The sequence below is a fragment of the Pristiophorus japonicus genome, chromosome 26, assembly GCF_044704955.1.
Source record: "Pristiophorus japonicus isolate sPriJap1 chromosome 26, sPriJap1.hap1, whole genome shotgun sequence".
Classification (NCBI taxonomy): Eukaryota; Metazoa; Chordata; class Chondrichthyes; family Pristiophoridae; genus Pristiophorus; species Pristiophorus japonicus.
The window spans coordinates 5873556-5901532 of record NC_092002.1 but is presented as its reverse complement, the minus strand read 5'-3'; the positions used below and the strand labels follow the sequence as shown (position 1 = coordinate 5901532).

The 27977-nt window shown below is 52.7% G+C and overlaps 1 protein-coding gene across 1 annotated transcript in view; it reads left to right on the top strand.

Moving 5' to 3' along the window:
- The first annotated feature begins 2977 nt into the window (after nucleotides 1–2977).
- Nucleotides 2978–27977, top strand: part of dpf1 (double PHD fingers 1) — a 79895-nt gene continuing 54895 nt past the window's right edge. Inside the window, exons 1-4 of the mRNA XM_070867573.1 lie at nucleotides 2978–3132; nucleotides 21440–21547; nucleotides 26465–26607; nucleotides 27373–27462. Coding sequence (XP_070723674.1) covers nucleotides 3048–3132; nucleotides 21440–21547; nucleotides 26465–26607; nucleotides 27373–27462 — 426 coding nt within the window. The 5' untranslated portion in view covers nucleotides 2978–3047. The remainder of the gene's footprint in view (nucleotides 3133–21439; nucleotides 21548–26464; nucleotides 26608–27372; nucleotides 27463–27977) is intronic.

Below are 27977 nucleotides of genomic sequence, written 5' to 3'. Positions count from 1 at the left end.
CGACAGTGCGACGCTCCCTCAGCACTGCCCCTCCGACAGTGTGGCACTCCCTCAGCACTGCACTGTGTTCAGGTCTCTGGAGTGGGACTTGAACCCACAACCTTCTGACTCAGAGGCGAGAGCCACAGATGACACGCGCAGCATCCGGCTCCATATACTTGACCCAGACAGGGGGAAGGGTGATCAACTTCCGATCGCAGCCCAATGACCCCTCCTGCCCCCTCTCCCCCAGCCACCCGGCCCTTGCATCCTTGCTGCAATGTGTAGCCATGAGATGAGGCCAGGCTAGGAGATAAAGCATACTATGGTTGAGATGCCTGGCATGTAGCTCACGATTGGTACCCGATGGATTAGGAACTGTATCCCCACCTTCAGCAGACGAACGGAGGGAATTTTGGCGTACAGGTATCAACTGTGGCTCAGTGGGCAGCTCTCTCGCCTCTGGGGCAGAAGGTCATGGGTTCCAGTCTCACTCCAGGGACTTGAGCACAAAATCTAGGCTGACGCTTCCAGTGCAGTACTGAGAGAGTGCCGCACTGTCGGAGGGGCAGTGCTGAGGGAGCGCCGCACTGTCGGAGGGGCAGTGCTGAGGGAGCGCCGCACTGTCGGAGGGGCAGTGCTGAGGGAGCGCCGCACTGTCGGAGGGGCAGTGCTGAGGGAGCGCCGCACTGTCGGAGGGGCAGTGCTGAGGGAGCGCCGCACTGTCGGAGGGGCAGTGCTGAGGGAGCGCCGCACTGTCGGAGGGGCAGTGCTGAGGGAGCGCCGCACTGTCGGAGGGGCAGTGCTGAGGGAGCGCCGCACTGTCGGAGGGGCAGTGCTGAGGGAGCGCCGCACTGTCGGAGGGGCAGTGCTGAGGGAGCCCCGCACTGTCGGAGGGGCAGTACTGAGGGAGCGCTACACTGTCAGAGGGGCAGTGCCGAGGAAATGCCGCACTGTCGGAGGTGCCGTCTTTCGGAGGGGACATTAAACCGAGGCCCCGTCTGCCGCCTCGGGTGGATGTAAAAGATCCCATGGCACTATTTCGAAGAAAACCAGGGGCGTTATCCCCGGTGTCCTGGGGCCAATATTTATCCTTCAACTGATGTCACGGAATCATTTATTGCAATGCTGTTTCGTGGGAGCTTGCTGTGCACAAATCGGGTATAAAGAACTCCTGAGTAGGTGTTTTTTTCAGTGTCCCAATTCCACTGACGATTTCCCTCTGAGATAATTCTGCAGTCAGGATGAAAAATGTAGATTCTTAATGATTCTGGGGGTGGTTGAGCTGATTGAGGTGTATAAAATTATGAGGGGCTTGGATAGAGTGGATAGGAAGGACCTGTTTCCCTTAGCAGAGGGGTCAACAACCAGGGGGCATAGATTTAAAGTAATTGGTAGGAGGTTTAGAGGGAATTTGAGGGGAAATGTCTTCACCCAGAGGGTGGTGGGGGTCTGGAACTCGCTGCCTGAAAGGGTGGTAGAGGCAGAAACCCTCACCACATTTAAACAGTACCTGGATGTGCACCTGAAGTGCTGTAACCTACAGGGCTACGGACCCAGAGCTGGAAAGTGGGATTAGGCTGGGTAGCTCTTGGTCGGCCGGCGCGGACACGATGGGCCGAATGGCCTCCTTCCGTGCTGTAAATTTCTATGATTCTATGATGTAATGTGGGAGATGGGTGTGGGGGTGTTTGAGTTGATGTGATGGGGCGATGGGTCTGGGGGTGTTTGAGTTGATGTGATGGGGCGATGGGTCTGGGGTGTTTGAGTTGATGTGACGGGGCGATGGGTCTGGGGGTGTTTGAGTTGATGTGACAGGGCGATGGGTCTGGGGGTGTTTGAGTTGATGTGATGGGGCGATGGGTCTGGGGGTGTTTGAGTTGATGTGACGGGGCGATGGGTCTGGGGGTGTTTGAGTTGATATGATGGGGCGATGGGTCTGGGGGTGTTTGAGTTGATGTGATGGGTCTGGGGGTGTTTGAGTTGATGTGACAGGGCGATGGGTCTGGGGGTGTTTGAGTTGATGTGATGGGGCGATGGGTCTGGGGGTGTTTGAGTTGATGTGACAGGGCGATGGGTCTGGGGGTGTTTGAGTTGATGTGATGGGGCGATGGGTGTGGGGGTGTTTGAGTTGATGTGATGGGGCGATGGGTCTGGGGGTGTTTGAGTTGATGTGATGGGGCGATGGGTCTGGGGGTGTTTGAGTTGATGTGACGGGGCGATGGGTCTGGGGGTGTTTGAGTTGATATGATGGGGCGATGGGTCTGGGGGTGTTTGAGTTGATGTGACAGGGCGATGGGTCTGGGGGTGTTTGAGTTGATGTGATGGGGCGATGGGTGTGGGGGTGTTTGAGTTGATGTGATGGGGCGATGGGTCTGGGGGTGTTTGAGTTGATGTGACGGGGCGATGGGTCTGGGGGTGTTTGAGTTGATGTGACGGGGCGATGGGTCTGGGGGTGTTTGAGTTGATATGATGGGGCGATGGGTCTGGGGGTGTTTGAGTTGATGTGATGGGGCGATAGGTCTGGGGGTGTTTGAGTTGATGTGACAGGGCGATGGGTCTGGGGGTGTTTGAGTTGATGTGATGGGGCGATGGGTCTGGGGGTGTTTGAGTTGATGTGACAGGGCGATGGGTCTGGGGGTGTTTGAGTTGATGTGATGGGGCGATGGGTGTGGGGGTGTTTGAGTTGATGTGATGGGGCGATGGGTCTGGGGGTGTTTGAGTTGATATGATGGGGCGATGGGTCTGGGAGGTGTTTGAGTTGATGTGATGGGGCGATGGGTCTGGGGGTGTTTGAGTTGATGTGACAGGGCGATGGGTCTGGGGGTGTTTGAGTTGATGTGATGGGGCGATGGGTCTGGGGGTGTTTGAGTTGATGTGACGGGGCGATGGGTGTGGGGGTGTTTGAGTTGATGTGATGGGGCGATGGGTCTGGGAGGTGTTTGAGTTGATTTGACTCTAACTCTAATTGTCCTTTCTTTCCGGCTGGCAGGCTGGGCGAGGATTTCTACCGCGAGGCCATTGAACATTGCCGCAGCTACAATGCGCGATTGTGCGCCGAACGTAGTATGCGTCTCCCATTCCTGGACTCCCAGACCGGGGTCGCCCAGAACAACTGCTACATCTGGATGGAGAAGACCCACCGAGGGCCAGGCACGTGTGGTTAGAGGGGGAGCGAGGGGGGGGGGGAGGGGACTGGGGGAGTGCGGGAGGGGGAGCGAGAGAGCGGGGGGTATGGGAAGGGGGAGCAGGGGAGTTTAATCCTCCAACTGTGTCTGCACTTCAAAACTACTTCATCGTCTGTAAGGAGATTTGGGACGTACTTATCATCATCCCCTCGGAATCGAGGAAGACTTGTTTCCACTCCTGAAGTGAGCCCTTTGGTGGCTGAACAGTCTAAGACTGTGTCACAGGCGGGACAGACAGTCGCTGAGGGAAGGGGTGAGTGGGGCTTTGGGACATTACTGAGGCTGTGAGCACTATAGAAATGCCAATCTTTTATCTTTCTGTCTTCCATCCTCTCTCTCGTCCTCCCTCTCTCCCTCTCCCTCTCCCTCCCTCTCTCTCCTTCTCTTCCTTTCTCTCCCCCTCTCTTTCTCTCTCATCCCTTTCTCTTTATCTTTCCGCTCCCTCTTTTCTTTCTCCCTTCCTCTCTCCCTCTTTCTTCTCTACTTTTCTCTCTCCTTCTCTCTCTTTCTCTCTCTCTCTCTCCCTCTCTCTCCTCACTCTCTTTCCTCACTCTTTCTCTCCTCTCCATCTCTTTCTCTTTCTCTCTCCTTCTCCCTTTTCCTCCCCCTCTCTCCCCCTCTCTCTCTTCCTCCCTCTCTCTCTTCCTCCCTCTCCATCTCCCTTCCTCTCTCTCCTCCTCCCTCTCTCTCTCCCCCTCTCTCTCTCTCTCTCTCTCTCTGTGGTGTCCCTGCACCTTACTACAAATTCACACGAGGCATGTACTGCAGACACAGTCACTACGTGACCTTAAGCTTTATTCCCAGGACCAATGAGTGCTGACCCTGGGTGGGACCTCCCTTTTTATACCTGGAAACCCAGGTGAGGAGTGTCTCCTACAAGTTCACCCCCTGTGGTCAGGGTGTGCATTTCTAGGGTATAAGTACAGTGTATAGGAGTTGCATGAAGGTTACAGTTACATGAAGATTACCGTTGCATGATGGTTACATATATAACATCATCTCCCCCCTTAAGTCTTTTTGTTTCAGAGGTTAAGTCTGTCGGGTGGTCGACGCTCTCTCGTGGAGCGCCGCAGTTGTGGCTCTGGAGGCTGAGCCTCGGCACGTGTCTCTGTCACCTGAGGTGGTTCCGGCCTGTCCGGGCTGGCCGCAGGGACTGTGCATGCTGAGGACTGTCCTTGTTGCTCGTCCACTGGCAGTGGTGTGGGTGACATCTCATGCTCTTCTTCAGGTTCCTCCGTGTCTATGCTGAACCTTTTCTTCACTTGGTCCAAGTGTTTGCGGCATATCTGCCCATTATTGAGTCTGACCACTATGACCCTATTCCCCTCTTTGCCAATTACTGTGCCCTCAAGCAACTTGGGTCCCAAAGCATGGTTAAGAACAAATTCCGGGTCATCCATTTCTATACACCTCCCCCTTGAGTTTCGATCATGGAGCTCGGTTTGGGACTGGCGCTTGCCCTCAACAATGTCTGCCAGGGCTGGGTGGATGAGGGACAGTCGCGTTTTAAGCGTGCGTTTCATGAGGAGTTCTGCTGGTGGGACTCCCGTGAGCGAGTGCGGGCGGGACCTGTAGGCCAGCAGGAGGCGCGATAGGCGGTACTGAAGGGAGGGTCCTTGGATGCGTAGCATGCCCTGTTTTATGACTTGGACCGCCCGTTCTGCCTGGCCATTGGAAGCCGGCTTGAACGGCGCTGTCCGGACGTGTTTGATGCCATTGCCCGACATAAACTCCTGGAATTCATGGCTGGTGAAACACGGGCCATTGCCGCTGACCAGATGTCCGTCAAGCCGTGGGTCGCGAAAACCGTGCGCAGACTCTCCACGGTGAGAGTTTACGAGTTTAATATGATGCACTCGATCCATTTTGAGTATGCATTGACAACGATCAGGAACATTTTCCCCATGAACGGGCCCGCATAGTCTACGTGAATACGTGACCATGGCCTGGTGGGCCAGGGCCACGGGCTGAGTGGGGCCTCCCTGGGGGCATTGCCCAGCTGGGCACACGTCGTGCACCTGCGAACCCAGTGTTCCAGGTCTGAGTCATGTAGACCGAAGTGAGGTCCAGCTTCGTGAACTGCTTGCCACCTGCCAGCGTGGCAAAAAGGTCCTCCGCTCTCGGGAGCGGGTATTGGTCTTGCAGCGACACTCGGTTGATGGTGGCTTTATAGTCGCCACAAATCCTGACCGAGCCATCAGCTTTAAGGACAGGAACGATGGGACTTGCCCAGTCGCTGAATTCAACGGCCGAAATTATGCCCTCTCTGAGCAGCCTGTCCAGTTCACTTTCAATTTTCTCACGCATCACATACGGCACCGCTCTGGCTTTGTGGTGCACTGATCTGGCGTCCGGAGTGATGCGTATCACTACTTTGGTGCCCTTGAACGTTCCGACACCGGGTTGAAACAGTGACCCGAATTTTTGTAGGACCTGTGAGCATGAACTTCTCTCCACAGATGAAATGGCGTGCACATTCCCCCATTTCCAATTCATCTCGGCTAGCCAGCTCCTCCCCAAGAGCGTGGGGCCATTTCCCGTGATGATCCAGAGTGGCAGCCGGTTCTGTGATCCATTTTGTGTTACCACCAAGTTTGCACTGCCTAGCACTGGGATGATCCCTTTGGTGTATGTCCGTAGCTGCGTCTCAATGCGTTCCAGTTTGGGCCTGCTAGCTCTGTGTGGCCAAAGTCTCTCAAATTGTTGGGCGCTCATAAGTGACTGGCTAGCTCCCGTATCCAGCTCCATGCGCACTGGGATGCCATTCAATAAAACTTTCATCATCATGGGTGGCGTTTTAGTGTATGAGCTGTGGACATCAGCCACATGAACCCGCTGAACTTCAGCATCCATGGCTGTTCCCCAGGCCTCATCCTGCATTGCAGACCCCTCGTCTGGTTCCTCTGTCTCGCAGATTAGCCTTGCTACTGCCTTTTTGCACATCCTGGCCAAGTGTCCACTGACGTTACAAATCCTACAGGTATATTGCTGAAACCTGCAGCTTTTGGCAGTGTGTCTACCCCCGCACCTCCAGCATGATCTGAGATTGTTGTTAACAAAGGGACTGTTACCAGCATTCCTCTCTGATTGCCCATTTGGTTGTTTCTAAGCGCTCTGATGGTGGGTGTTAATGGTCCCATCGCGGGACGCAATGTTCCTCGTGATGGCGTGAATTGCCGATCCCCTTTCCATTGTCCCTGTTGCGGGCCCACCCTCGAGCCTGTTGCTGCCTGGGCGGTTTCGAAATGCCCTTGCCTGCCTGCGGGCCCTGAGCCGCGTTCACCATGTTAACTCCCTGGTCCATCGCCACGTTGGGACCAGGGCTGTGCACGTAAATTAGCTTGGTCTCCTCTTCCCCTGCCATGAAGGTCTGAGCTATCAACACCGCCCTTTCTAAAGTCAAGTCCTTGGTCTTTATGAGCTTCCTGAAAATCCCGGCATGATTAATGCCCTCAATGAAAAAGTTCCTTTAACATCTCCCCCTCTGCAGGCGGCTGTGAACTTACAGAGACTGGCCAAGCGCCGCAGGTCTGCAACGAAGTCCGAGATGTATTGTCCCTCCCGACGCCGGTGTGTGTAGAACCGGTGCCGGGCCGTGTGTACGCTACTCGCCGGCTCGAGATGCTCACTGATCAGCTGGCTGAGCTCTTCAAAGGACTTGTCCGCCGGCTTTTGGGGTGCGAGCAGGTCTTTCATCAGCGCATACGTCTGTGGTCCACAGCTGGTCAGTAGATGCGCCCTCCGCTTGTCAGCCGCTGTCGCTCCCAGCCAGTCCTTCGTGACAAAGCTCTGCTGGAGTCTTTCCACCAAGTCGTCCCAGTCCTCACCCACACAGTAACGTTCCTCTGTGCTACCGGTGGCCATCCTCGTGGTTCAGTGATTCCCGTTTCTCGTCGCCAAATGTGGTGTCCCTGCACCTTACTACAAACTCACACGAGGCATGTACAGTCACTACGTGACCTTAGCCTTTATTCCCAGGACCAAGGAGTGCTGACCCTGGGTGGGACCTCCCCTTTTATACCTGGAAACCCAGATGAAGAGTGTCTCCCACAAGTTCACCCCCTGTGGTCAGGGTGTGCATTTCTAGGGTGTAAGTACAGTGTACAGGAGTTGCATGAAGGTTACAGTTACATGATGTTTACATACATTACACTCTCCCCCTCTCTCTCTTTCCCCCTCTCTCTCTTTCCCCCTCTCTCTCTCTCCCCCTCTCTCTCTCTCCCCTCTCTCTCTCTCCACCCTCTCTCTCTCTCCCCCTCTCTCTCTCTCTTCCCCCTCTCTCTTTCTCCCCCTCTCTTTCTCCCCCTCTCTCTCTCCTCTCCCCTCCCCTCTCTCTCCCCCCCTCTCTCTTCCCTCCCCCTCTCTACCCCCCCTCTCTCTCCCCGCCTCTCTCCCTCTCTCTCCCTCCCCCTCTCTCTCCCCCTCTCTCTCCCCCTCTCTCTCTCCCCTCTCCTCTCTCTCCCCCCCCCTCTCTCTCCCCCCCCCCTCTCTCTCTCTCTCTCCCCCGCTCCCTCTCCCCCTCCCTCCCTCCCTCCCTCCCTCTCTCCAGTGTTACCCTTGAGCATCAGTTGCAGATGGTGAGGGAGAGCCCTGGTGCTGAGTAGCGAAGGAGTTAATTTGGTGCAGTGCCCGTGTGTAATATTTTTATAGGCTGCAGCATTTCTGTCTCGCTGCACAAACTGATTGGACTGAAAATCAAAGCCAAGTCGTGGGGTCTGGAATAACGGCTAATCCTGAAAGGAGGAGGGATTAAGCACTGATTATATATGAATAGAGTTATATATAGATTATGAGCGGATGATAAATAGGATGATGACAGAAGCATTAAAGCATCTAAAGCACAATGTATCTTTCTAGTGTGAATTTGGGGCTGTGTTTAGGGAGGCTCTCTGAGACCAGAAGATCTAATTGCTGTAATTTAAGTGTTGTGCAAGCTCCACCTCAGAGCTCCACGTCTGGGTTCCACCTCGGGGCTCCACATCTGGCCTCTGGGCTTCAGCTCGGAGCTCCGCATCTGAGCTCTGCGTCGGGGCTCCACCTCGGAGCTCCGCGTCAGGGCTCCACCTTGGGGCTCCGCATCTGGGCTCTGGGCTTCAGCTCGGAGCTCCGCATCTGAGCTCTGCGTCGGGCTCCGCGTCTGGGCTCCACCATAAATCTTCGCCTCGGAGCTCCATGTCTGGGCTCCGCCTCCAGGCTCCACCTCGGAGCTCCATGTCCGGACTCCACCTTGGGGCTCCACCTCGGAGCTACGTGTCTGGGCTCCACCTTGGGGCTCCGCCTCCAAGCTTTGCCTTGGAGCTCCACGTACGAGATTACGCCGAGTTTAATTGTCCTTTGGTCAGGGAATGTTGAAGATGAGAATGTGACCGATTCCATTTGCAGCTCACGAGCCTCCAGTGTTTTCAGATTATTTTGCACCTGTCACGAGGTGCAATGTCTGGCACGAGTTGTAGCGTGTTCCTCGTTGCGTCCCTGTGACATTGTCACATGACAGCATCATTAAGCTTCCTCCTGCACCGTGACGTCAACCGCTGCTGATATAAAGCACGTCACTCTCGGGCCTCAAGATCCACATGTCTCTGTCAGCGCAAGCTCATCCTAAACTCGGCTGCCCCCATGTCCTAACTCGCACCAAGTCCCGCTCTCCCATCACCTCCTGTGCCCACCGACCTGCTTTGGTTCCTGGTCCGACAATGCCTCGATTTTAACATTTTAATTTTTAAGTTCAAATCCCTCCATGGGCTCGCCCCCTCCCTATCTCGGAACCCTCCTCCAGCCCTAAAATCCTCTGAGATCTCTGTTCTCCTTCAATTCTGGTCTCTTGTACATCCCCCCCCGCCCCCCCGATTCCCATCGCTCCACCATTGGTGGCCGTGCCTTCAGCTGCCTGGGCTTCAAGCTCTGGAATTCCCTCCCTAAACCTCTCCGCCTCTCTCTCCTCCTTCAAGATGCTCCTTAAAACCTACCTCTGTCACCTGTCCGGATATCTCCTTTTGGACCAAATGCCTCCATCAACTTGAGGTGATCCAAAACTCGGCTGCCCGTGTCCTAACTCGCACCAAGTCCCGTTCTCCCATCATCCCTGTGCTCGCTGAACTACATTGGCTCCCAGTTCAGCCACGCCTCCATTTTAACATTTTAATCCTCGGGTTCAAATCCCGTTATCCTGAATAAAACAGGCTCCAGCTTCCCTCACAACCGGAATCCAGACGTTGTTCTCATCGCCCCTCGTCCGCTTTCCCTTTCTCCTCCAGCCCTGCAACCCTCCGTGTTCGGTCTCAAATTATGTCTGATAATCGCTCCTGTGAAGCTCCTTGGGATTGTTTTGCTATGTTAAAGGGACTATATCAAGTTGTTGCTGTTGTTAAGTTAACATTGGCTGTTGGGTAAATGTTGGGCGAGGTCATTTGGAGCTCAATTGCTGCAAGTTAGAAACATAGAAAATAGGTGCAGGAGTAGGCCATTCAGCCCTTCGAGCCTGCACCACCATTCAATATGATCATGGCTGATCATTCACCTCAGTATCCCTTTCCCACTTTCTCTCCATACCCCTTGATTCCTTTAGCCATAAGGGCCATATCTAACTCCCTCTTGAATATATCCAATGAACTGGCATCAACGACTCTCTGCGGCAGGGAATTCCACAGGTTAACAACTCTCTGAGTGAAGAAGTTTCTTCTCATCTCAGTCCTAAATGGCCTACCCTTATCCTAAGACTGTGTCCCCTGGTTCTGGACTTCCCCAACATTGGGAACATTCTTTCTGCATCTAACCTGTCCGTCCCATCAGAATCTTAGACATTTCTATGAGATCCCCCTCTCATCCTTCTAAACTCCAGTGTATAAAGGCCCAGTTGATCCAGTGTCTCCTCATATGTCAATCCAGCCATCCCTGGAATCAGTCTGGTGAACCTTCGCTGCACTCCCTCAATAGCAAGAACTTCCTTCCTCAGATTAGGAGACCAAAACTGAACATAATATTCCAGGTCTCACCAAGGCCCTGTACAATTGCAGTAAGACCTCCCTGCTCCTATACTCAAATCCTCTCGCTATGAAGGCCAACATGCCATTTGCCGCCTTCACCGCCTGCTGTACCTGCATGCCAACTTTCAATGACTGATGTAGCATGACACCCAGGTCTCGTTGCACCTCCCCTTTTCCTAATCTACCACCATTCAGATAATATTCTTCCTTTGTGTTTTTGCCACCAAAGTGGATAACCTCACATTTATCCACATTATACTGCATCTGCCATGCATTTGCCCACTCACCTAACCTGTCCAAATCACCCTGCAGCCTCTTAGCATCCTCCTCACAGCTCACACCGCCACCCAGTTTAGTGTCATCTGCAAACTTGGAGATATTACACTCAATTCCTTCATCCAAATCATTAATGTATATTGTAAAGAGCTGGGGTCCCAGCACTGAGCCCTGCGGCACTCCACTAGTCACTGCCTCCCATTCCGAAAAGGACCCATTTATCCCGACTCTCTACTTCCTGTCTGCCAACCAGTTCTCTATCCACGCCAGTACATTACCCCCAATACAATGTGCTTTGATTTTGCACACCAATCTCTTATGTGGGACCTTGTCAAAGGCCTTTTGAAAGTCCAAATACACCACATCTACTGGTTCTCCCTTGTCCACTCTACTAGTTACATCCTCAAAAAATTCCAGAAGATTTGTCAAGCATGATTTTCCTTTCACAAATTCATGCTGACTTGGACCGATCCTGTCACTGCTTTCCAAATGCGCTGCTATTTCATCCTTAATAATTGATTCCAACATTTTCCCCACTACTGATGTCAGGCTAAGCGGTCTATAATTACCCATTTTCTCTCTCCCTCCTTTTTTAAAAAGTGGTGTTACATTAGCTACCCTCCAGTCCATAGGAACTGATCCAGAGTCGATAGACTATTGGAAAATGATCACCAATGCATCCACTGTTTCTAGGGCCACCTCCTTAAGTACTCTGGGATGCAGACAATCAGGCCCCGGGGATTTATCGGCCTTCAATCCCAACACAGTTTCCCGCCTAATAAGGATATCCTTCAGTTCCTCCTTCTCACTAGACCCTCGGTCCCCTACTACATCTGGAAGGTCATTGTGTCTTCCTTCGTGAAGACAGAACCAAAGTATTTGTTCAGTTGGTCTGCCATTTCTTTGTTCCCCATTATTAATTCACCCGAGTCTGACTGCAAGGGACCTACGTTTGTCTTCACTGATCTTTTTCTCTTCACATATCTATAGAAGCTTTTTCAGTCAGTTTTTATGTTCCCTAAACTTCCTCTCGTACTCTATTTTCCCCCTCCTAATTAAACCCTTTGTCTTCCTCTGCTGAATTCTAAATTTCTCCCAGTCCTCAGGTTTGCTGCTTTTTCTGGCCAACTTATATGCCTCTTCCTTGGATCTAACACTATCCTTAATTTCCCTTGTTCGCCACAGTTGAGCCACCTTCCCTGTTTTTTTTAATTTTATTTTTTTAAATTTTTCGTTGCCATTCTTTCCAATTCTTTGTCAAATCACAAACGCCAGAGGTCACCTTGCACACATCAAGGATCACTCTGCGCCAATGCTCTTAGCCAAAAGGCCGAGAGCCACTGCACCGTTCCTGGAAGTACTGCAATACCAGGTTTGTGCCATGGAGGTGGATGGGTCAGGCCACCCCACCCACCTCCTATTTCCAAAAAGCATAGGAGAACCACCTTCCTGATCCAGGGAGAACCACTTTGGGGTCATGGTTACTCCCCTGTCAGGTCAGTTACGCATGATCTTAGCCAAAAGGTTTTATTTTTTATTTTTACTCCAGACAGGGATGTACAACTGTTGAAGTTCATCCATGTGATGTTTAAATGTTTGCCATTGTCTATCCACCGTCAACCCTTTAAGTATCATTTGCCAGTCTATTCAAGCCAATTCACGCCTCATGCCGTCGAAATTAGCTTTCCTTAAGTTCAGGGCCCTAGTTTCTGAATTAACTGTGTCACCCTCCATCTTAATAAAGAATTCTACCATATCATGGTCACTCTTCCCCACAACAAGATTGCTAATTAGTCCCTTCTCATTACACAACATCCAGTCTAGGATGGCCAGCTCTCTAGTTGGTTCCTCGACATATTGGTCAAGAAAACCATCCCTAATACACTCCAGGAAATCCTCCTCCACCGCATTGCTGCCAGTTTGGTTAGCCCAGTCTATATGTAAATTAAAGTCGCCCATGATAACTGCTGTACCTTTATTGCACACATCCCTTATTTCTTGTTTGATGCTGTCCCCAACCCCACTACTACTGTTTGGTGGCTTCTACACAACTCCCACTAGCGTTTTCTGCCCTTTGGTTTTCCGCAACTCCACCCATACCAATTCCACATCATCCAAACTAATGTCCTTCCTTACTATTGCATTAATTTCCTCTTTAACCAGCAACGCCACCCCGCCTCCTTTTCCTCTCTGTCTAGAACATTTTTGTCTCTTAAATGTGATTGGTGAGGTCAATTAGGAAGCAGGCGGTATTGTCTGTTACTGGAGAGTTTGCGTAGATTCCAAATGAGGGTTTGTGTTTCTTTATATGGTGTGACATAGAAATTTACAATGTGACGGACTGAAAATGCACGCTAAGCATGCCGTCTTTATATAATATATTATTCGTTTTACAGACAGTTATACGATACATAACATTGAAAGTGGCACACCTTACCCCTCCTGTGCCATGGTTTCTGAGACACATTTTTTAATATCGACAGTTCTACTGTGTAACCGTATGTCAACATGTCACTATTTTATAATCGGAAAACCCTATGTCAACATTTGCCTGTCACACTGTTATGGCAGACCTCCGGCCACTAGGTGGCATGGTTGAGCACCCCCCCCCCCCCCCCAGTCACATCTGTGTACAGACTGTTCCCATTTGTTCCTCATTTTAGGCCCTAATCCAGACCCTTCCCCAACCCTCATTTCCCACTCGCTGTACTCCCGCACTCGATCCCGCTCCGACACCACCTCTCACCGCACTCCCTGGCTAGCTCTGGGCCCAGCCTGTCAGTGCAGAGCTTTCTCCCACCCGCGTGACCCTTTATGCCTCTCGTCTCACCACCCTCAGGCCACCTCTGGCGGCCACTTCAAGCCCCTACCCTTTGCTCCTTACTTAGTTCCAGTGTCAGCCAGTGGCTCAGTGGGCAGCACCCTCGCCTCCGAGTCAGAAGGTCGTGGGTTTGAGTCCCACTCCAGGGACTTGAGCACAAAAATCCAGGCTGACACTCCCTGGGTAGAGCTGAGGGAGTGCCACACTGTCGGAGGGGCAGTACTGAGGGAGCGCCGCACTGTCAGAGGGGCAGTACTGAGGGAGCGCCGCACTGTCAGAGGGGCAGTACTGAGGGAGTGCTGCACTGTCGGAGGGGCAGTACTGAGGGAGTGCCACACTGTCGGAGGGGCAGTACTGAGGGAGTGCTGCACTGTCGGAGGGGCAGTACTGAGGGAGTGCCACACTGTCGGAGGGGCAGTACTGAGGGAGCGGCGCACTGTCGGAGGGGCAGTACTGAGGGAGCGGCGCACTGTCGGAGGGGCAGTACTGAGGGAGCGGCGCACTGTCGGAGGGGCCGTCTTTTGGATGAGACGTTAAACCGAGACCCCGTCTGCTCTCTCAGGTGGACGTAAAAGATCCCACGCCTACTATTTCGAAGAAGAGCAGGAGCGTTATCCCGGGTGTCCTCGGGCCAATATTTATTCCTCAATCAATATAACAAAAACAGATTATCGGGTCATTATCACATTGCTGTTTGTGGGAGCTTGCTGTGCACAAATTGGCTGTTGGGTTCCCTACATTACAACTGTGACTACACTTCAAGAGTACTTCATTGCCAGTAAAAGTCTGGTGGTCGTGAAAGGCGCTATATAAATGCAAGTCTTTCTTTAGTTGGTTAACAACTCCCCTCGCCATTTCGTATCCAATTATTTCCTCCTGTAGTTGCTGGGTACCCAAGTCCCCGCCATTAAACAGAGCGGTGATAAGAATCACAGCAGCTCTTTAAATGAATTCCAGAAATATTAATACAGTTTCGGTCTTTTGTGTGGCTGCCCCCGTGTCATTTGATGGAGCCCATCTGCCTCTGCTTTTATTTAATTAATTTGTCGCGCTCGTTAATTCCTACTGCTGGCCTTTTCTTAAAAATGTCATTAATTCCTCCCACTCGCCTTCACGCCAACACGGGGCAATCGGGGTCCTTGCTTTACAAGTGTTTGATCCACAGACTAAAACTCTTTGTAAAGTTATTGATCCGTGGCTGTCTGACTTGCAACCGTGGTGTTTTGCCTTTTGTTAACCCGCTGTCGACCCTCCCGTTTTCCTGAATAAAACAGGCTCTTGCTTTCGACACAACTGAAATTACAGACATCTTCCGCATTGTCCCTCATCTACTCTCCCTTTCTCCTCCAGCCTTGCAGCCCTGCCTGGCTCGGTGTCAAATTATGTCTGATAATCGCTCCTATCAAACGCCTTGGGATAATTTTTTTTTACAATGTCAAAGGGGTTGTATCAATGCAACCTTGTCCAGTAGACACCTCAAGTCGCTGGAGAAATACCACCGACGATGTCTCCGCAAGATCCTGCAAATCCCCTGGGAGGACAGACGCACCAACGTTAGCGTCCTCGACCAGGCCCAACATCCCCAGCATCGAAGCACTGACCACACTCGACCAGCTCCGCTGGGCGGGCCACATAGTTCACATGCCTGACACGAGACTCCCAAAGCTCGACGCGGAACTCCTTCGCGGCAAGCGAGCCAAAGGCGGGCAGAGGAAACGTTACAGGGACACCCTCAAAGCCTCCCTGATAAAGTGCAACATCCCCACCGACACCTGGGAGTCCCTGGCCAAAGAGCGCCCTAAGTGGAGGAAGTGCATCCGGGAGGGCGCTGAGCACCTCGAGTCTCGTCGCCGAGAGCATGCAGAAACCAAGCGCAGGCAGCGGAAAGAGCGTGCGGCAAACCAGTCCCACCCACCCTTTCCCTCAACGACTATCTGTCCCACCTGTGACGGGGACTGTGGTTTTCGTATTGGACTGTTCAACCACCTAAGGACTCATTTTTAGAGTGGAAGCAAGTCTTCCTCAATTCCGAGGGACTGCCTATGATGATGATAATGATGATATTGATGATATCAATGCAAATTGTTGCTGCTGTTAAGTTAACATTGGCTGTTGGGTAAATGTTGGGTGAGGTCATTTGGAGCTCAATTGTTGCAAGTTCGAACCTCCCGTATTCCTGAATAAAACAGGCTCGAGCTGCACCTCGGGATTTCCAGACGTGGTCCTCATTGTCCCCTGTCCACTCTCCCTAGCTCCTCCAGCCCTGCAACCCTCTGAGATCTCTGCACTCCTCCACCTCTGGCCTCTGAGATGAGAGGGCCAACCGTTTTAAAAAAAAAATTAGTTCACGGGATGTGGGCATCGTTGGCAAGGCCGGCATTTATTGCCCATCCCTAATTGCCCCTTGAGAAGGTGGTGGTGAGCTGCCGCCTTGAACCGCTGCAGTCCGTGTGGTGAAGGTGCTCCCACAGTGCTGTTAGGGAGGGAGTTCCAGGACTTTGACCCAGCGACGATGAAGGAACGGCCGATATATTTCCCAAGTCGGGATGGTGTGTGACTGGGAGGGGAATGTGGAGGTGGTGGTGTTCCCATGCGCCTGCTGCCCTTGTCCTTCTAGGCGGTAGAGGTCGCGGGGTTTGGGAGGTGCTGCCGAAGAAGCCTTGGCGAGTTGCTGCGGTGCATCTTGTAGACGGTGCACACTGCAGCCAGGGGGCGCCGGTGGTGGAGGGAGCGAGTGTTGAAGGTGGTGGGTAGCGTGTCGATCAAAGTGGGCTGTTTTGTCCTGGATGGTGTCGCGTTTATTGTGTTGTTGGAGCTGCACTCATCCATTATCACATTGCTGTGTGTGGGAGCTTGCTGTGCGCAAGTTGGCTGCCACGTTTCCTACATTACAACAGTGACTACACTCTAAAATTACTTCACTGGCTGTAAAACGCTTTGAGACGTCTGGTTGTCATGAAAGGTGCTATATAAATATTTTTACCGTCTCTCATAAGAATTAGGAGCAGGAGTCGGCCATTCGGCCCCTCGAGCCTGCTCCGCCATTCAATGAGATCACGGCTGATCTTCGACCTCAACTCCACTTTCCCGCCCGATCTCCATATCCCTCGATTCCCTGAATATCCAAAAATCTTATCGATCTCAGCCTTGAATGTTCTCAACGACTGAGCCTCCCCAGCCCTCTGGGGCAGAGAATTCCAAAGATTCACCACCCTCGGAGTGAAGAAATTCCTCCTCATCTCAGTCCTAAATGGCCGACCCCTTATCCTGAGACTGTGTGACCCCTGGTTCTAGACTCCCCAGCCCGGGGGGAAACACCCTCCCTGCATCTACCCTGTCAAGCCCTGTAAGAATTTTGTATGTTTCAATAAGATTACCTCTCATTCGTCTAAACTCTTGTGTTTGAGTGTGTGCTGCATGCAGAGAGGAAATCTTCACCCCATCAGTCTGGGTTAAGCTGAGGTCCCCAGTGGTCCGTGATGTGACAAGCTAATCGGAGTCATTTACCGCAATTAAACGCTTGGCTCCCGTTGAACCGCACTGGAAAGGTCGGAGGTCGGCATCGGGCTGGTGCAGACAAGCGATTGGGAATCTATAACTGGTTTTAATTAAGGGAAAGTGAGATGTGAGTGCTTCAAGCGGGTAATTTGATTTGTCCTGAAGTGCAGCCCTGGCTGTCCAGCTCTCAGTACAAACATGGATGGATGATCCCACTGGGAGCTGATATAAACCCCCAAAATAAATTCCCGAGCCACAAACTGGAGCGGACGGGCCGAGCAGAACCCCAGAGTATCATCATAGGCAGTCCCTCGAAGCGAGGATGACTTGCTTCCACGTCAAAAAGGGATGAGTTCAGGTGTTTCAATGAAGGACCTAATATTCCGGATCCCGAACTTCATCCTGAAGGGTGGAAGATTCCTGTGGGTGGATTTTTTTAACGTGGGGTGACCGTTGCACACCAGCCACCACACGGGGCTTGACAGAGTGAGGTCTTGGTCCAGGGGCAAGGGTTAACCAGGACGACTGGAGACCTGCTCTGCTGCACGGGCCTAGTGCGCTCACATATCGCACAGTGTGGGCTGGGCCCGTGCTGCCCCTGGGCCCCTCGCCTCTCCCGGGCCCCGACCACGTCCCTCTACAATCTCTCGCCGCTCCTTCGCCCCGACCTCGCCGCTCCTGCTGTACCTGCCCGCGCTCCAATCACCGACCTGGACCTTGGTGACAACACTCTTCATCGACGTCACCCTCCTGCACCAGCACGCGCTGTACCTTGCCGTGGTACACCGCCACGCTGCCCATGGTCGCCGCTCATCGCTCCCGGAGCAGCAACCCCCTAGCTCCCAACTTCCGGCCTCGAAAGCAGACCTCCCAATGAGGGTCAGGGCAACAGAGCAGTGCGATTAACAGGGCAAGACCCCCTGTGCCTCTGCTAGTAACACAGGAACAGGAGGAGACCATTCAGCCCCTCAAACCTGTGCCACCAATCATAGGAACAGGAGCAGGCCATTCAGCCCCTTGAGCCTGCTCCACCAATCACAGGAACAGGAGCAGGCCATTCAGCCCCTCAAACCTGCTCCACCAATCATAGGAACAGGAGGAGGCCATTCAGCCCCTCAAACCTGCTCCACCAATCATAGGAACAGGAGGAGGCCATTCAGCCCCTCAAACCTGCTCCACCAATCATAGGAACAGGAGGAGGCCATTCAGCCCCTCAAACCTGCTCCACCAATCATAGGAACAGGAGCAGGCCATTCAGCCCCTTGAGCCTGCTCCACCAATCACAGGAACAGGAGCAGGCCATTCAGCCCCTCAAACCTGCTCCACCAATCATAGGAACAGGAGGAGGCCATTCAGCCCCTCAAACCTGCTCCACCAATCATAGGAACAGGAGGAGGCCATTCAGCCCCTTGAGCCTGCTCCACCAATCATAGGAACAGGAGCAGGCCATTCAGCCCCTCAAACCTGCTCCACCAATCATAGGAACAGGAGCAGGCCATTCAGCCCCTCAAACCTGCTCACCCAATCATAGGAACAGGAGGAGGCCATTGAGCCCCTCAAATCTGCTCCACCAATCATAGGAACAGGAGCAGGCCATTTGGCCCCTCGAGCCTGTTGCGCCATTCAATGAGATCACGGCTGATCTGTATCTTAACTTCATCCACCCGTCTTGACTCCTTAACCCTTAATACCCGAACCCAACAAAAATCTATCGATCTCTTTCTTAAAATTTCCAGCCTCAACAGCCTTTTTGGGGGGAGAGTTCCAGATTCCCACTGCCCTTTGTGTAAAGAAGTGCTTCCTGACATCACCCCTGAACGGCCGGGCTCTAATTTTATGACTTCCCCCTTGTTCTTCTCTCGACCTACCCCATCAACGCCTTCAGTCATCAAAAACTCCTCGATTAGATCGCCCCTTAATCTTCTAAACTAAGCAAAGAACAACAGGGTCCTGGTGATAATCTAAAGGAGACCCCAGATATAAAAAAGACTTGCATTTCTATAGCGCCTTTCATGACCACTGGACGTCACAAAGCACTTTACAGCCAATGAAGTACTTTTTGATTTAGTCAAAACTGCGCACAGCAAGCTCCCACAAACATCAATGTGATAATGACCCAGTTTACGGTTTCGGTGATGTTGGTTGAGGGTCCCTCAGTAACCTGCTTGTTCATGCTATTGGGCACAGGACTCCTGTGGTACTGCGCTCATCATGGATTTAAAGCACAGTTGTACCTGAATTGACAAAATGGTAAAAGATATAAACAGAGCTGTTCAGCCGCAAGTGATCCCGCTCACCCATTACCCCCTGTGCTCGCTGCCCCGTGTCCTAACTTGCACCGAGTCCCGCTCACCCATCACCCCCTGTGCTCGCTGCCCCCGTGTCCTAACTCGCACCGAGTCCCGCTCACCCATCACCCCCTGTGCTCGCTGCCCCCGTGTCCTAACTCGCACCGACTCCCGCTCACCCATCACCCCCTGTGCTCGCTGCCCCGTGTCCTAACTCGCACCGAGTCCCGCTCACCCATCACCCCCTGTGCTCACTGCCCCGTGTCTTAACTCGCACCGAGTCCCGCTCACCCATCACCCTCTGTGCTCACTGCCCCGTGTCCTAACTCGCACCGAGTCCCGCTCACCCATCACCCCTGTGCTCACTGCCCCCGTGTCCTAACTCGCACCGAGTTCCGCTCACCATCACCCCCTGTGCTCGCTGCCCCGTGTCTTAACTCGCACCAAGTCCCGCTCACCCATCACCCACTGTGCTCTCTGACCTACACTGGCTCCCGGTTAAGCAACGCCTCGATTTCAAAATTCTCATCCTTGTTTCCAAATCCCTCCATGGCCCTCGCCCCTCCCTATCTCTGTAATCTCCACCAGCCCCACAACCCCCGAGATCTCTGCGCTCCTCTAATTCTGCCCTTCTGAGCATCCCTGATTATAATCGCTCCACCATCGGTGGCCGTGCCTTCTGTTGCCTGGGCCCCAAGCTCTGGAACTCCCTGCCTTAACTCCTTTAAGACGCTCCTTAAAACGTACCTTTTTGACCAAACTGTTGTCCTCATATCTCCTTATGTGGCTCGGTGTTAAATTTACATAAGAAATAAGAACATAAGAAATAGGAGCAGGAGTCGACCATTTGGCTCCTTGAGCCTGCTCCGTCATTTAATACGATCATGGCTGATCTTATTGAATTTGTTTGATAATTGCTCCTGTGGAGCACCTTGGGACGTTTTACTATGTTAAAGGCGCTATATAAATGTACGTTGCTGTTAAGTTAACAACAACAACTTGTATTTATATAGCGCCTTTAACATAGTGAAAGGTCCCACGGCGCTTCACAGGAGTGTTAGAAGACAGAAATCTGACCCCGAGCCACATAAGAAGTAATTACAGTAAGAGACCAAAAGCCTGGTCAAAGTCGGTTTTAAGGAGCATCTTAAAGGAAGAGAGAGAGGCGGAGAGGTTTAGGGAGGGAGTTCCAGAGCTTGGGGCCCAGGCAACAGAAGGCACGGCCACCGATGGTGGAGCGATTATAATCAGGGATGCTCAGGAGGGCAGAATTAGAGGAGTGCAGAGATCTCGGGGGGGGTTGTGGGGCTGGAGGAGATTACAGAGATAGGGAGGGGCGAGGGCCATGGAGAGATTTGTAAACAAGGATGAGAATTTTGAAATCGAGGCGTTGCTTAACCGGGAGCCAATGTAGGTCAGTGAGCACAGGGGGGGTGATGGGTGAGTGGGACTCGGTGCGAGTTAGGACACGGGGGCAACCGAGTTTTGGATCACCTGTAGTTTACGTCGGGTAGAATGTGGGAGGCCAGCCAGTAGTGCCTTGGAATAGTCAAGTCTGGAGATAAAAAAGGCATGGACGAGGGCTTCAGCAGCAGAAGAGCTGAGGCGGGGGCGGAGACGGGCGATGGTACGGAGGCTGTGGATAAATGTTGGGCGACTCTGGGGGTTGCAACTTGGTGCAGGGATTTCCCCCCAGAGACTTGCGTGTGTCGCCCATTGTCATTGTTGGCTTCCCTGTTTCTCCTCCCATCCCTGATCCCAGGCCCTCTTGTGATTATCCTTACCCCACTGCCTGATCTTTGTACCAAGTGTATATTTTATCCCTTGACCATGGTTATCTTCCTCATGATCGCACTTGTTGTAACCGGGATTTGGATCTAACATAAAATCTATCTGTAATCATCAAAACATTACATATGTGCACATTCGGGTCATCAACCCACCGGGGTTGGTCTGGAGTCGCCAGGAAGTGAAGATTGATCTCCCAGGCATTACCACGCGCAAAACCTCGGGTGAAAGCCTCGGGGGCTTTAAAGAAATAGTGTTTTTATTTACAAAAACATTTATTGAACGCTTTTCGTTTATTGGTCCCAACAATATTGGAGGTGGGGGGAAGGGGGCAAAAAAGACTGACTGTTGGACAATGATTATCCAATCAGGGACTCCGCTCGCCATCCAATGGGTGTGGGAGGGCAGGGCCGCCGTGGTGATGGACGGGTGGGGAGACCAATGGCGGATGAGTGGGGGGGGAGGGGCTTGGTTGGGGGGGGGGGATGCAGGGGGAGGTCATGTGACGAAACCTCCGGGAACGCCTTCCCGCTCGAGTTGGCGAGCTTTGTGCACGCCATATGTCCGCCATCGCGGCAATCTCTAACCTCGAGCGACTTCTTTCCTTCTCTCCTCCAGGGTTGGCCCCGGGACAATTGTACACCTACCCGGCTCGTTGCTGGCGTAAGAAGAGGCGCCTGAATATCCTGGAAGACCCACGCCTAAGACCCTGCGAAATTAAACTCGGTAAACTCTTTTGCTTTTTGCCGTTTGATCGGCCCGCTCATTCGGTGCAATGTAATTCAATTTTTTTTAACATAATGAACAATGTGACGTATTTGCTTCATGGGTTCTTTGCTGAAGAATTCGTAGCGACACATTGCTATCAACAACTAGTTGGTTTATTAGCAAAAGGTTTAACAATCACACGACACATTAGCGGTTCATCCACCAGGCTCACAACCACCTGCCCCATGGTCATAGAAACAGAAAATAGGAGCAGTAGTAGGCCATTCGGCCCCTCTAGTCTGCACCGCCATTCAATATGATCATGGCTGATCCTCTATCTCAAAACTATATTTCCACTTTTTCCCCCATACCCCTTGATGCCTTTTGTGTCTAGAAATCTATCCATCTCCCTCTTAAATATATTCAGTGACTTGGCCTCCACAGCCTTCTGTGGGAGAGAATTCCACAGGTTCACCACCCTCTGAGTGGTCCTAAATTTCCCACCCCGTATCCTGAGACTGTGTGACCCCTTGTTCTAGATCCCCCGAACCCAACTGGCCGGGGTTTTATTGAGCCTTGTGACCATCACGTGACTGGCTAAGCCACTCCCCACTGAACAGCTCTACAAACCTGTGAGCATCCTCACAGGGGCATACATTACAAATAGTTTTCATTTTTTTCCCCCCCACGTGGAACAAGCAAACAGTCTACCCTCTGGCCTCAGCCTGTGCTGGTCATGCGCTGGTTGCTAGGAAACGCTCCAGGCCGAGTATGATTGTTGTAAAATATATCGTAAAATAATCATATATATATATATATAAAATATATATGCTTCTCTATTTAAAAAAAAATATATTTATATTGAGAATCTTGTGGGACCTGCACTCTCTATTGCCATGATTTTTGTTGGTGCTTTTCTGTCACCATGTACCATTGCAATGTCAACAGTCACGGTGTAGTTCCAGGCATTGACCATTAGGTGGCACTGTGGAGCAATTTCCTGAAGCCTCTTTCCCAAATCTGTCGCCATCCTGTGTGTGTGTGTGTGTGTGTGTGTGTGTGTATAAACATCGACTGATTGTGGCCAATTTACCCGACTGCCAGTGCGCGCTGCGTGTAAAAGTAGCGGATGTTGTGACTTGGCGGAGCGGTGAAGCTCTGCGTACAGGTCACGTGGAGCGTGTGACCCGGGCGCCATTTTGACCGCCAGCGCCTTTGCACCATTGGAACACGGAAGGTCTTTTCCCTCGGCTGCCGTTGCCCGGAGCCCCGTGCGCGCATGTCACGGAATGGCAGTCAACGTGTCCACGGTACTCCGGCCCGGGGGAGAGGGGCATACACACTGTTAGCGGCAATGAGAACCGTGACCCTCCACCCCCCCCGGTCCCCCCCCACCCCCCCCCCGGTCCCCCCTCCGGCCTCCCCCCAGAGTCTATAAAGGACTCGCGTACTGCAGTTTCCGTCAGTCAGTCAAAAGTCCCCTCACTAACCCCAATAAACAAAGATGTCACTTCTTCTCAATAATAATAGGATTGTCGTGTCAAGATCTTCACTTTCTTGCCAGAGCCTCTCGTGCAGTCATTCAGAGCCAGTCGTCAGGAAGTGATGTTAGCGCTATGACCGGCTCGGGGCTGAACGCTGAAGGGACGCATAGTCTTGACATGTTGACAGTGAACAGATTTCAACAGAATATGACAGGCATTAAAATTACTCTCTTCCCCCCCCCCCCTCAAACCAAAATTGCCGAGGATGTGGCGGGGGTCAGGGGGGAGTTGTGTCAATTGAAAATTGAGATGAATGGATTTTTATTTGTCGAGACTATTCATAGACTCATAGAACAGTACAGCACAGAAGGAGGCCATTCGGCCCATCGAGTCTCCGCCGGCTCTCTTCAAGAGCAACCCAGTTAGCCCCGCTCCCCCCGCCCTTTCCCCAGATTCTCCTTCAAGTACTGATCCAATCCCTTTTGAAGGCTACTATTGAATCGGTGTCCTCCATCCTATCAGTTAGCTGGCTATTCAACCATGGCGTCATCACAGTCAAAACCAATGTCCACATACATGCAGACTCCAGCAGGTCACTGGAAAGCAATCAGAAGCAGGAATCCTGGTTAGGTTGCACAGAATCAGAGAATGGTTACAGGACGGAAGGAGGCCATTCGGCCCGTCGAGCCCGTGCCGGCTCTCTGCAAGAGCACCTCAGCCAGTCCCACTCCCCCCGCCCTTTAAGGAATAAGGAACTGAGGCGGGCAGACGGACTCGAGGTACAGATCAGACTCTAGCAAATGGGAAGGGTGAGGGACAACCTGCTCTAGAGGGCTTTGAAAATTAGGAAGGGGGTTCGATAGGGTGGACATAGGGAAGATGTTTCCAGTTGTGAGGGAGACCAGAACTAGGGGCCATCAATATAATGTATAATATATTATACTAGAGTTGCACTAGGGGCCATCAATATCAGACAGTCACTAATAAACCCAATGGGGAATTCAGGAGAAACTTCTTTACCCAGAGAGCGGTGAGAATGTGGAACTCGCTGCCACAGGGAGGGGTTGAGGCGAATAGTGTCGATGCTGGATAAACACATGCGGGAGACAGGAATAGAAGGATCGGGTGATGGGATGGGATGAAGAGGGGTGAGAGGAGGCTCGAGTGGAGCATAAACCCCGGCGCGGAGCGATGGGGCCAAACGGGCTGTTTCTGTGCCGTAACATTCAATGTAATTCTCTGTTAAATCAGGCACTGTTGCTTTTAAGATCTTCTTCTAGCCATGAGAGCAGGATTGATGAGCGCTGGGCGCTTTAGCAAATCATTGACGAATCCATTTGATTGATGAAGCTTCCCTGGGCTCCCGATCAGTGTGTTACTTTCTAATGGATCAGCGTTGCCTTCAGCCTGAAGTCCCTCAGCCGATCGGGACAGTGCGGTGGCTCACCCCTTTTAAGGATTGTCTGATTGGCAGTCATGAATTCCCTCCTCGGGGACCCTACTAATAACTGATCACTCGTTTAATTAATGGACAAACGAATTAGCATTTCATCCCCGCTGACTATCTGCCAGTTAAAGGTTCAGGTTTAAAGGCGAGGTGGTGGTCGGCAGTGACACTCTGTGGAGAACTGCGAGCATCCAGGAGACATCGTCGCTGACTGTGTTGCCACACGAGGGTTGAGTTTGCCCCTTTCCCATATTCTCTCTCCCCCCCCCCCTCCCCCACCGCAGTTTCAGCCCTCCACCCCCTCCCCACCCTACCCTCCTGTGCCCTCGCCTTTGCACCGCAAACAAATGCCCTTTCTTCACCTGCCAGCCCAGACAGAGGGCAGGCCGGGCCGGCTATTCGCCTGTGGGGGCCTCGCCGCCGGGCTTTATGCCGTCACAAGCTCGGGATCTTTCGGGGAAGAATTGCCAGAGAGGGATCAGGGTCTTCCCCACCGCTCCCCCCCCCCTCCCCCCCAGCGCCCCCAACCTGCGGAGGCTGAGGGCAGCTATGTGCCTTGGCCACTCTCCAACCCAGTGCTGGGAGTCACGGCTCAGGCTTTCCTGGTCTCTGCTGTGCCATTCCACACTAGGTGCAGTTATCAAATCCCTATCTCCGTAACCACCTCCAGCCCCTACACCCCTCACTATCTTCATAATCTCCTCCAGCTCTACACCCCTCCCTATCTCTGTAACCCCTCCAGCCCCTACATCCCTCCCTATCTCCATAACCCCTACAGCCCCTACACCCCTCCCTATCTCCGTAACCCCTACAGTCCCTACACCCCTCCCTATCTCTGTAACCTCCTCCTGCCCCTACACCCCTCCCTATCTTCGTAACCTCCTCCAGCCCCTACACCCCTCCCTATCTTCGTAACCTCCTCCAGCCCTACACCCCTCCCTATCTCTGTAACCCCTACACTCCTCCCTATCTCCGTAACCTCCTCCAGTCCCTACACCCCTCCCTATCTCTGTAACCCCTCCAGCCCCTACACTCCTCCCTATCTCTGTGACCTCCTCCAGCCCTACACCCCTCCGAGATCTCTGCGCTCCTCCAATTCTTCCCTCTTGAGCACCCCTGATTATAATCGCTCCACCATCGGTGGCCGTGCCTTCTGTTGCCTGGGCCCCAGGCTCGGGAACTTCCTCCCTAAACCTCTCCGCCTCTCTAACTCTCTCTCCTCTTCTAAGACGCTCCTTAAAACCGACCTCTCTAACCAAGCCTTGCCCTAATACCTCCTCATGGGGCTCGGTGTCAAATTCTGTCTGATCGTGCTCCTGTGAAGCGCCTGGGGACGTTTCACTACGTTAAAGGTGCTATATAAGTTCAAGTTGTTGTTGAATGATTCTGGGGGTTAGAGAGATAAAAGTTATGAGGACAGATTGCATAAACTGTGACTTGTATTCCCTCGAGTATAGGAGATTGAGTGGTGATCTGATTGAGGTGCTTAAACGGATTGGCGAGGGTAGATACAGAGAAACGATTTCCTCTGGTGGGAAATCAGGAACGAGGAACATATTTGTAAACTTAGAGCCAGGCTGTTGGGGGGGGGGGGGGGTGGTGATGTCATGTAGTCATGATGTCAGGAAGCAATTCCTCACACAGAGGGCAGGGGGAATCTGGAACTCTCTCCCGCAAAAGGCTAGCGAATGCTGGGGTAAAATTGGAGCTTTCAAGACTGAGGTCAATAGATTTCTGTTTGGGCGAGGGGTATCGAGGGGTACGGTGGGTAAATGGGAGTGAGGTCACAGGTCAGCCATGATCTGATTGAATGGCGCAGCAGGCCCGAGGGGCTGAATGGCCGACTCCGGTCTCTAATGTTCCCGGAAGATTTTATCGGGCAAGTGTACGGACACCTTGTTTCCATGACGATTTGTACGGTAACGCCCAATTGCAGCCCGGCCAGGCTATAGGGGTCACCGGCGAGTGTCCAATGCTCTCCCCTTTGCCGCCCTCTTTGCCCAGATACAGAGGTGGCCCTGAAGAAGGAGGGCCTGCTCCCTGAGGGGCCGGCCCTGGAGGCCCTCCTGTGCAGCGAGGCGGTGGAGAAGAAGGCGGAGGCGAAGAAGGCGGAGGCTAAAGACGAGGAGAGCATCAGCGAATGCCAGGTGAGTGCCTGGGGAATTACCAGGGGAGGGGGGGGGTGATGGAGGTGCGACTGGGGACGTGATTGTCCTGGGGTCGGGGGCCAAAGGGCTCTTGTGACCGACGGGTGGAGAATCATCCAATTGGCTAAAGGAGAATCTATCCGTCTTCCAATTGGCTGAGGGAGGGACGGGGCCTCGTGAAGACTAATGTGGCGGGTGACCAATGGTGGGACCGCGGGGGCGGGGCCTTGTGGTGATTGACATGTCAGGTGATTGGGGGCGTGGCCTTGCGGCGGTTGAAATGTCATGTTACCAATAGCAATGATGTGATTGGCGTGATGGGTGACCAATGGTGGGACCGTAGGGGCGGGGCCTTGTGTGCATTGACGTGTCAGTTGGTTAGGGGCACGGCCTTGTGATGATTGACAAGTGTTACCAATAGCGACGATGCGGGGGTGGGGTCCTTGTGGTGATTGACGAGCCGGGTGACCAATGGTGGGGCTGTGGACGGGGCCTCGTGATGATTGACATGCCGGGTGACCAATGGTGGGGCTATGGGCAGGCAGGACCTTGTGATGATTGACATGCCGAGTGACCAATTATGGGGGTGGGTGGGCGGGGCCTTGTGGTGATTGCCATGGATGGTGACCAATTGGGGGGCCGGACGGTTGGATGAGGAGGGGCAGCTGTCCTATCACCTCGAGGAATACGTCTGACCAGATTTATCACCCCTGACTGTCGCCTCCTCTCAGCAACGCTCTCAAACCTGGGTTTTCTTGTCCCCAGAGGATTTTGGCGAGCGATTTTCCTCACGAAATCGAGGCGGACGAGCAGGAGGAAGACGCGCCGAAGCGAAAAAATAAAACCAAAGGAAGAGTAAGTCGGGTTTATTTAAAGGTATATCTCAGTGCGCGGCTCCGAGATCCTGTTCTTGGGAGGGGAGAAGGCGACTGAGAGTCGGAACACAAGGTCACCAGAATTGGCGAGTGCTTTCTGTAACGTATTTGCTTCCCGGGTTCTTTGCTTAAGAATTCATAGCAACACATTGCGATTAAGAACTAATTGGTTTATTAGCAAAAGTTCAACAATCACACGACACATCACCAGTTCATCCACCAGGCTCACAACCACCTTCCCCATCGTGGATCCCCCGAACCCAACTGGCTGGGGTTTTATTGAGTCGTGTGACCATCATGTGACTGGCTAAGCCCCTCCCAACTCAACAGCTCTACCAACCCGTGAGCACCCTCACAGATGCATACATTACACGGTCCTCTTCCCTCTGCCATCTGTCGATAGGCTAAAAGAAAGTCACGTGACTTCTGTCTGGTGGAGGGCGGGGGGGGGGCTTCTCGAGTAGGAGAGAAGATGTGACATCAATTTTGAGGGGG